Source organism: Rattus norvegicus, chromosome 8, assembly GCF_021556685.1.
Source record: "Rattus norvegicus strain SHRSP/BbbUtx chromosome 8, alternate assembly SHRSP_T2T, whole genome shotgun sequence".
NCBI classification, from domain to species: Eukaryota; Metazoa; Chordata; class Mammalia; order Rodentia; family Muridae; genus Rattus; species Rattus norvegicus.
Window position 1 is genome coordinate 121768893 of NC_141541.1, and position 10197 is coordinate 121779089.

Here is a 10197-nt window from a genome sequence, read left to right on the forward strand (position 1 = left end):
AAGGATAGCAGAGCCAGGTAGCTAGGACTCCACTAATTAAAGACAGGCTTGTGGATTTTAGGCCCCCTGGGTCCCTCCCCTTTTTTCCATTGGTTCTGTCTCCGTACAAGCCCCGGCTGCCCGGGCTGACCCAGCTGGCACCCCAGCAAGCTGCTTTTGCCTTCCTTGCCTGTGACCCTTTCATACAAAATAACACTGTGGGTGTCTCTGAGGTGTTGGATGCTAATTTCCTTCACCGTATGACAGTTACTCTCAATGTCTGTCCCTTACCATGCTATATACTTTTTTTCAAGATACGGTTTCTCTGAGTAGCCTGGGCTGTCCTGTAGACCAGGCTAACCTCAATCTCAGAAATCCGCCTGCCTCCGCCTCCTGAATGCTGGGATTAAAGGGGTGCACTACCACCCGGCTTTTTTATTTTTCCTTTTCTCTCTCTCCCTCCCTCCTTCCCTCTGTGTGTGTGTGGGGGTGGGTGGTAGGGCACAATCATCCCCTTCTAGAGGATGCCCTCTTCTGACTTTCTTAGGCACTAGACACCCACGTGGTACACCGACATAGATGTAGGCAGAACAACCATGTGAGCTCCATGTGGGGCCTGGGCATTGAACCTGGATCCTATGAAAGATTAGCCTTAGTCACTAAGCCATCTCTCCAGCCCTTAAAATTATTTTTAAATTAAAAATTTTCTTTTCATTTTCTTGGGGTTTCTCAGTGTGGCCTTGGCTATCCTGGAACTCACTCTGCAGACCACGTTGGCCTCCAGCTCCAAGATATGCACCACCACCTAGCTTGTCTTTCCTTTTGAAACAGACTCTTGTGTGACCCAAACTCATCTCACTGCCCACCCTTGTGCCCCAGCCTCCCAAACACTGGGGCTGCCTGGCTAACACTGATTGGTTTTTGCCTTTTTTTTTTTTTTTTTTTTTTTTTTTGTCAGTCTCACTTTGTAGCCCAGGACTGACTCAATGCTCAAAGTCCAAACTCACAATGACCCTCCCGCCTGATTGTCTCAAGTGCTGGGATTATAGGTGTGTATAGGTGTGAACTACCATGCCCAGCGTTAAACTTTATTTAAAAAAAAAGAGACACAGGCCACACCCCTTTTACTCCAAAAGTAGCCATTGTTAGCATTCTGTCTAAGCTCCACCCCACAGTTACCTGGCAACAGCCAGGTATAAAGGGGGCTTCTTGCCCCCTCCTCACTCTCTTGCTCTTTTGTGCTCTCTGCTCTCTTACCCTCTTGGTCCCTTCTCTCCCCATTCCCCCCTCCCTTGTCTCCTCATGCTGATGGCCGGTTTCCATTTCTCTACTTCTCTACTCGGCCTTTCTCTGTCCCTACTACCCTCTGCTACCCTCTGGAAGAGCAGTCAGTGCTCTTAACCACTGAGTCATCTCTCCAGCCCCCAAGATGCCTTCTCAATACTTACATTTATCTTCTAGACTAGTGCTGCTCACAGTCTTTAGAGACACCTACTGTGTGCCTGTGTATGTGCACATATGTGTGGGCTACACAGCCTGTGGGTGGAAGTCAGGGGACAACTTGTAGCAGCCATATCCTTCCTTCCACCATGTGTACCCCAGAGGTAGAACTCAAGACATCAGGCTTGACAGCAAGAGTCTTACCTGCTGAACCATTTCCCCCACCCTATTTAATAATAATAATGATAATAATAATAACATAATTAAATTAAAAGCAAATTGGACACTAAATGAAAAAAGAAATCAAAGAACATGACCAAGTGAGCACACAGTGTGGTGGAAGAGATTTATTATAGATTGTGTGGGAGAGAATAGCCAGTCACAGGGACATCTGGGAGATTCCAAAGTGAACATGAGCAGAGTCGTGTAAGAAGAGGGGTGAGGGAAAGAAGAGGGGTGAGAGGGGAACCAGGTGCAGTAGCCAGGAAGCCCAAAGAGGGCAGTTAACCAAAATGGTCAGACTACATAGGGAAAAGCAGCCCAGGTCCCTGGCCTGGAGAGGTCAGTGTAGAGGGCAGGATATGCCAGCCAGGAGAAGTCAGGGTAGAGGGCAGGATATGCCAGCCAGGAGAAGTCAGGGTAGAGGGCAGGATATGTCAGCCAGGAGAAGTCAGGGTAGAGGGCAGGATATGCCAGCCAGGAGAAGTCAGGGTAGAGGGTGGGATTTGCCAGCCAGGAGAAGTCAGGGTAGAGGGTGGGATTTGCCAGCCAGGAGGACCCTGTAACAGGTGCAGAGAGAAGCTGGCAGCCAGGTCCACTTTCATATGTTAAATGGGCAGCTCAGTCATCTGTCTGAGGTTTTAAACCTAACAGACATAGCGTAAAACAACCCGTGGGGTTGTGAAGAATACCAAGTTTCTTTGCAATAAGATCTGACTTTGATGAAAAATCACCTCTCTGCCTTTTTCTGATGAATCTACCAGCAGTGGTCTCCTGGGGCACTCTATTAAACTGACACAATGAGGGGCCTGTGTGTGTGTGTGTGAGTGTGTACCTGTGTGTGTGTATGTGTGTGTGTGTGCCTGTGTGAGTGTGCCTGTGACTGTGTGTGTGTGCCTGTGTGAGTGTGCCTTTGACTGTGTGTGTGTGTGTGTGTGTGTGTGTGTGTGTGCACTCAACAATGGTGTCTTTTCAGAGGACTTAGGACAAGCCATTCGTTCCTCATCACTTGGCAGTGGGCCAGCACCCCCTTGTGTTTGGGAGCTGTGCTTCTGGAAATGGGTCTTCTGTTCTGAGTGGTTATGAAGCTGCTCTGGAGAGCAGTTTGGATGTGAGCTACTTCAGACCTTTCCTCCATGCCAGAACAATCTACTCTTTCATTCCTTCAAAGATGCCTCAGTGAGCCAGACGTGAGGATGAATATCTGTAATCCCATCAGTTTAGGAGATTATGAATTACAGGCTAGCCTGGGCAACACAGCAAGACCCCATCTCTTTACAAAAAAATCAAGTATTTTTCAAATATTTGTGATAAGTCTTCTTATCCTACCTTACAGATTCAATGTCTCGATTTCTTTCTTTGAGCAACTCATGGTCAGTGTCATAGCTTTTTCTGCATAGTAGACCATCCTCTCACCCGAACCCTACTGGCTTAATCAATAATCAGGGAACTCAGTGGTTAAGAGCACTGACTGTTCTTCCAGAGGACCCAAGTTCAATTCCCAGCACCTACACGGAAGCTCATAACATCTCTAACTCCAGTTCCAAAGAATTTGACACCCTCCTCCGGCGTCTGTGAGCAGTACACACAAGGTACGCACACATGCATAAACAATTTAGAGCTGGCCGAGGTGTCTTATGATATAACGTCAGCACACGAGGGGTGTAAGAGGCTCTGGAGAGAAGTTTAAAGTCAGTTTCAGCTACTTGCTAAGTTTAAGACCAGCCTGGGGCATGTAGGACCGTAGGGAGTCAGAAACAGGTAGATCTCAGAGTTTAAGGCTAGCCTGGACTACGGAGTTCCAACCAGGGCTACATAGAGACCCTGTCTTTAAAAAAAACAAAAAACAAAAACAAAAAAAAAGGACAAAAGGAGAGCAGAGAACATGTCCACCAGCAATCTTTCCCATCATGGCCCATCAGTAAATGCCAATACCGGCAAACCTAACCTCTTCATTCCTGGCCAAAGACTTTACCTGATGCCTTTGAATATCTCCACCTGGATCCAGGACAACTGATCCATTTCACAGAAAGTTTAGAGAAAAGTTTTGTCATTGGATCTTATGTTTTAAAGTATGGTTTGTAAATGAAATCCAGCTATTTACTCAGCAGGATGAGTGAGACCAACTCAATAGATTTTAGGACAACTGGTCGACCTCAATGAAGTTCACTGAGTGAGGGAGTTGGCCACAGCAGGACCCAGAATGATATGACAAGGTGCATCCCTTGGGCCCTGGTCCTTGCCTTTCACTTCGAGACAGTCACATTGTTTTCCAACAATAATACAGGAGACTTGCTGGTCTGTGAGCTTCTGGGGAGTCTCTTGTCTCTCTCTCCCTTTGTAGGAGCACTGGAACATCACAGGCTTACGATACCCACCTGAGTTTTATGTAGGCTTGGGGGATTTGAACTCATGTCCTCATGCTTGAATGGTGAGCACATTTTCCCACTGAACTGTATCCCCTTCTCCTTCCACCTTAGTTTTTGTTTGTTTGTTTTGTTTTGTTTTGTTTTGTTTTGTTTTGAGACAGAGTCTTTCCCTGAGTCTGAAGCCCTCTGTTTTTTTTTTTTTTTTTTTTTTTTTTTTGGTTCTTTTTTTCGGAGCTGGGGACCGAACCCAGGGCCTTGCGCTTCCTAGGTAAGCGCTCTACCACTGAGCTAAATCCCCAGCCCCTGAAGCCCTCTGTTTTTTGTTAGTCTATCTCACCAGCAAGTCTTGGGGAATTCTGTCCCCAGTTCCCTGCAATGGGGTTAGACGTACATGGCTCTGACCCTTTTTAATTTATTCAATATTTTTACATTTTATTTATTTTGTGTGTGTGTGTGCGCGTGCGCACGCGCACGCACGTGTGCACATGAGTGCATGGGCATGTGTGTGTTTGAGACAGACTTCCATATATCACAGACTAACTTCAAACTCCTTATAAAGCTGAGGATGACCTTGAATTTATTTATTTTTTTTTCCCCGAGCTGGGTACCGAATCCAAGACCTTGTGCTTGCTAGGCAAGCTCTCTACCACTGAGCTAAATCCCCAACCCGACCTTGAGTTTCTGATCCTCCTGCCTCCACCTCTTGAGTGTTGGGATAACAGGTGTGCAAGTCTGGTTGTCATGGTGCTAGGATCAAGCGCTGAGCCTTGTAGACTGTACTGGTTGTTGTGCCTGGCTGGAGTCACCTGAGAAGATGGAATTGCTTGGTCAGGTTGGCTTTTGGGCATGTCTGTGGGTCATTGTTTCCACTGATAGCTATTTGGGAGAGCCCGGCACACCATGGACTTGTGCTGTGTAACAAAGTTAGCTGATGGCAGAAGACAGAGGCAGGTAAATAGGAATTTGAGGCAAACTTAGTCTACATAGTAAGTTCCAAGTCAGCTGGGGCTGTGTAGTGATCCCCTGTCTCAGGAGTTGGAGAAAGGGAGATGGAGACAGAGGAGCTAGCTGAACATGGCCTTGAGAGTACGCTGGGAGGCAGTGCTCCTCCATGGTTTCTGCTTCAGTCCCTGCCTCCAGGTTCCTGCCTTGATTTCCCTCAGTGATGGATTGTGACCTGGAAGTGTGTGCTGTCCAAGGTCACAGTATGTATCACAGTGAACGAGGCTATGCATGCTAGCAAGCACTCCCAGCCGAGCTACATCCCCGGCTCCCTGACCCTCCACTCTTGAGACGGGGTCTCACTACATGGCTTAGACTCAAGCTCACAGCCCTCCTGCCTCATTATCACAAATGCTGGAATTACTGGCATGCACTACCATACTTTATTTTTTTTCTGTTATTCTAAGTGGTATTCTTATGATTCCTTTTCTGAAAATCTTTTTTTGAAGTTGTTTTCTTTCCTTTTTTTTTTTTGGTTCTTTTTTTCGGAGCTGGGGACCGAACCCAGGGCCTTGCGCTTGCTAGGCAAGTGCCCTACCGCTGAGCTAAATCCCTAACCCCTTCTTTTCCTTTTTTAATTGAACCAATGAGTGTACTGGAGTCACTTATGGGGACATGACTGATGCGAGAGCAGCTGCGTCACCATAAATCCCACTTGATAACTCATGAGAGTACGTTTTTTATTTCCTGTGTCTTATAATCTTCCTCTATTATTTTTATTATTATTACCTTTATTTTTTTTTTACAGTCCAATCGTTACCCTCCTCCTGATCTGCCCTCCCCTGGTTCCTCATCCCACTTCTTCTCCCTCCCATCTCCAAGAAGATGTCCCCCCTGCCCCACACACCAGCCTCCCCACTCCCTGGGGCCTCAAATCTCTCAAGGGTTAAGTGCCTCTTTCCCCACTAAAGCCAGACCAGGCAGTCCTTTGTCTGCTGTGTATGTGTTGGGGGCCTTGGACCAGCTCGTGCATGTTGCCTGATTGGTGGAAAAAGTTGTTTTCTAGTATATAGAAATATGCTTGGTTTTTAAATATTTCATAGAGCCCCAATACCTATGGTAAGCTCTTATTTTATTTATAATGGTCTGAGTACACATTCTTCAGGGGTGACTGTGATTCCCAAGTGACAACAGTTGCTAATTCTCTTCCAGTCTCTATGGTCTGTTCCCCTTCGGGTTTTCCACATTGACTCCACGTCATTAGATCTAAAGAAGTTTTTCCTCTTTCCCTCCAGATGAGGCCGAGGCCCATATTGACTATGAAGAAAATTTCCCTGACGACAGATCCGTGTCATTCAGGGAACTCATGGAAGACTCCCGGGCAGAGGGAGAAAAGGAAAAGGCTCAGGAAGACGCCTCTGATGAGACACCAAAACAAGATCGTCTGGTCTTCACTTCTGTCTCTAAAGAAAATATAGCCCAGGAAAAAGCCTTTGTGCCAACCACAGGTTTGCCAGGCGCTGGGAGCAGCTTTCACACAGACTGGCCAAGATCCCGCCTACACCGGAAGTACTCACTCTGGTTTCCGGCTGAGACTTTCCACAAGTCAGAGCTGGAAAAGGATGTGGACGATGAGACCAAAGAGCCACTTCCTGCCAGAGACACTCACAGTGATGAGAAACCGGCCCCAGAGGAGTCTGAAACGAGGCTGGTCTATGCCACCACTTACAGCCCCTCAGAGCCATTTGCGGATAGGAATGACAGCAAGGCGGAGGACATAGGCGTGAGCAGCAGCGATGATTCCTGGTTAGACGGCTACCCTGTGACAGACGGGGCTTGGAGGAAGGTAGAAGCTAGGCAGGAGGATGACGAGGATAAGGGGGATGGGTCAGTGGGACCAGATGACAGTGTCCTCATGTCTCCTGATCAGCCTATCAAGAATGTCACGGTCATATCAAGCGAATCCGTGATATACAGTTCAATCAGTCCCTCTCAAATGCTGGACGTAGAAGCTCTCGTTCCGGGACCCATCAATGTGTCTGAGACTGAGCGTCCCCATACCGGGGATGCTGATTTGACCAATTATCAATCAACTATACCCCGAAGAGTCACCACACAGCAGTCACCCATGGCCACCTCACCCTCTGAACTGACCACCTCCACCACCCAAGAAACAGTACTAACAACCCTTCAGCCAACACATAAACACAGCCCCTCCAGTAATGTGGAGGCCACCCAGCCTCCAGCGGAGGTCACAGCTCCCGAGGTTCAGGATAACTTCCCATACCTGCTGTCAGAGGACTTCTTGGGACAGGAGGGCCCTGGGCCTGGTGCAAGCGAGGAGAGGCTTCTTCCAACCTTGGCACCGTGTGTGGGGGATGAATGTCCCAGCTTCAGGAAAGGCCCGGTGATCGCCACGATCGTCACCGTCCTGTGTCTACTGTTTCTCCTCGCAGTCTCGGGAGCCGTGTGGGGCTACCGCAGGTGTCAGCACAAGAGCTCTGTATACAAGCTGAACGTTGGACAGCGGCAGGCTAGACACTACCACCAGCAGATTGAGATGGAAAAGGTCTAGCCTCTGCCAGCAGGGGCTCTCACAAAGCCACTTGGAGGAAGATTAACTGTGACTGGTCACACTGATAATTCTTGGGGTCTGAGGTTGGAAAGGCTTCATTCTCTAGAGTTCAAGTCTTTCTTCTACATGCTGAGAAGTGTCTAGGGAGGTGCCTAAAGGGCAGAAAGGGGTTGGTGACGTCATCACATATGTCAAGGTCTCCTCAACCAGTTGTCCTGGAATTCACTGCCCAAATCCCAGACCTCTGCTTTGGCCCTATTCCAATACGAGGTTGGGGTGTTGCTGTCTTAAAGTCACCATTTGTTTCGTCTGTAGAGAATCACAAACTCCATGCCCTGAAATATTTGAAATCATTTTGATAAGCTGAGTGTTTGAGAGTCATGTTAGGAAACAAATGTCCAATTGTGGAGTGGGGTGGGGAGCATAATGGTCGTTCCCTTTTAGGTGTTGCTAAGGACAAATGAGTCAGGAGCCGGAACATATTTTACAAACTTTGGAGTTTCTTTTTTTCTTTTCTTTTCTTTTCTTTTCTTTCTTTCTTTTTGCTTGTGGAAAATGGAGAGAATTTAAGACTGATATGTTACTTTGGGGAATGGTGAGGGAACAGGCACACGCCCACCTCTAATCCAGCCCACAGTTTTGAGACAGCCCATTGTTTTCACTTAAGAACAAGGTAATCTCTGTGCCAGTAAGGACAGCGAGAGGGGTCCATGCCTGGCCCGTGCACACGAATGCCACGGGATTGCTACCAGGGCTGGCGGCAGAAACCCAATTCTCGGTTTCTTCTCTCAGGGTTAAGTGTTTCTCTGAAGCCCAGTAAGAAGAAATGATTTGGAAGCGAGGACATGTTTGAAGAAGCCCAAAGACTGCTTTATCAAATGTGGGCACTGTTTGATGGTGGAAGAGAAAAAGCAAACATGAATTCCCTGGGCTGATCCATCCCAGCCGTGGCTTACCCCAGTGACCACCAAGTGGTAGCCAACGGACGGTGCTTCTAGAAAGATGGTCCTCCGACCAGGGCTGCACCGGGAATGCGTTGGAGATGCAGCTGGGCTAGCTCTGAGCTGTCTTCAGGTAGCTCTGATGTGCTGTGTTGATGGCAAGAACCGCCGACTTCTGTCATCTGTGGTGATCTCGGAACCCAGGAAGGCCTGGAGACAGGGAGGTGAGAACTGCCTGTGCCCTGTCCTGTCTCACTTGGCCTCGGCATCTCACAGCAGCATGGAAAGTGTCACCTCTGGCTGTCTCCAGGGTGTTGACTCAGAAGTAAGCACACCATGGTTTTCTTTCTGTATTACGTCCTTGAAGGTGTGAAAGTGACGGAGGCCGTGCATTTTTTTTTCCCCTGAGGCTCCACGGCCCTGTCTGGTTTTGTATGGCACCAGAGATCCTGATCCGTGTTTTTGTTGGTGGTAGTTTCGCAGGTGAAACGTAGGTGGACAGGGAGTGCGGCTCGGTGGCAGAGAGCCTGCCTGGCAGATGTCAGGTCCTGGGTTCAATCTCTGGGTATGATGTAAACCCCAACCCTAAAACAAAAAGTTGGTGATGGTCTTTTACCAAAGGAAGAAAAAAGATCTCATGATGTATTTTCTGCGCTGTCACCTGCTTGAGTCACGCTTTGGAAAACAACAGGTTCGAGAGCTACAGAACAGTATATAGCACAATATAAAATCCTAGGGACCATAACTGGGTCGCACGAAGGCCTGAGGGGGACCAGAGAGGACATGTCTGCTTCGGAGGGGACAGAGAGAGGGAATAAGACACTTCCTGTATGTAGCCAAAGAAAAACTGGACAGAGCAAATCCAGAGTGTACATTTTTAAATCAGATTCGAATCTCTTGTGAGATAGCATTTCTATTTTTATGATTTAGTGATGTAAAATAACCTTCGTCTCCACACGGGGATGGTGTAAGTAACTAACCTGGAACACTGAATTTATGCCAACATGTAAGTAGAGGGTATAAATACAAATGTCTTAAGTTTATTATAAATTATTAACACGCGTCAATGCGCCCTTTCGTAGACATGGACTGTAAAGTCAGCTCAGCGCACCAGCTCATACATTTTACCAATTTGCTGTCATCTAAATTAATATGAAAACACAAGGCTGCTCGTCGGAGGGCGTGGGCGGCGAGCTCACCAGGAACCTAGGCTGTCACCGCAGACGCTTTGAGGACGGTAATGCTTACGAAAATGGAGAGGGGGGGAGGGTTTCACTAACACAAAGCTTCTGACATATCTAAATAAAGTTCTTCCCCCCCAAGCTCTTGACAAATGTATTGAGTTTCTACATTGCCGGAACACTTCTTTTTTTTTTTGTTTGTTTTGTTTTTTTTTTGTTGTTTTGTTTTTTTTTTTTTTTTTGCCGGAACACTTCTTAAACTCGAGTGTGCACCCACATGCTGTGTGTGCATCTGCGACTGTGTAAGGGGTCAGAGGGCAATCTCAGGTGTTGATCTCACCCTCCACATTGTTTGCCACGGGGTGTGCTGTTGTTCACGCCTGCATCCACCAGGCTAGCTCTCCTGTCTCTGACACATATCTCTCCGTAGACTACAGATCCCCACTCCTGTGCCCGGCCTGAGATGGGTTCTGGGGATCGACCCCAGGTCTCACACTAAGTACCTCACTGAGCCACCCCCCTTACCCCCATCATGACTTTAGTAGTCACAA

The 10197-nt window shown here is 47.7% G+C and overlaps 1 protein-coding gene across 2 annotated transcripts in view; it reads left to right on the forward strand.

Moving 5' to 3' along the window:
* Susd5 (sushi domain containing 5) overlaps positions 1 to 9787 on the forward strand; it is a 38867-nt gene extending 29080 nt beyond the window's left edge. Inside the window, 1 exon segment of one of the 2 annotated variants that reach the window (NM_001399281.1) lies at positions 6245 to 9787. In NM_001399281.1, the coding sequence (NP_001386210.1) occupies positions 6245 to 7524 (1280 nt within the window). In that variant the 3' untranslated portion in view covers positions 7525 to 9787. 2 annotated transcript variants of the gene reach the window in all.
* The last annotated feature ends 410 nt before the right edge of the window (positions 9788 to 10197 follow it).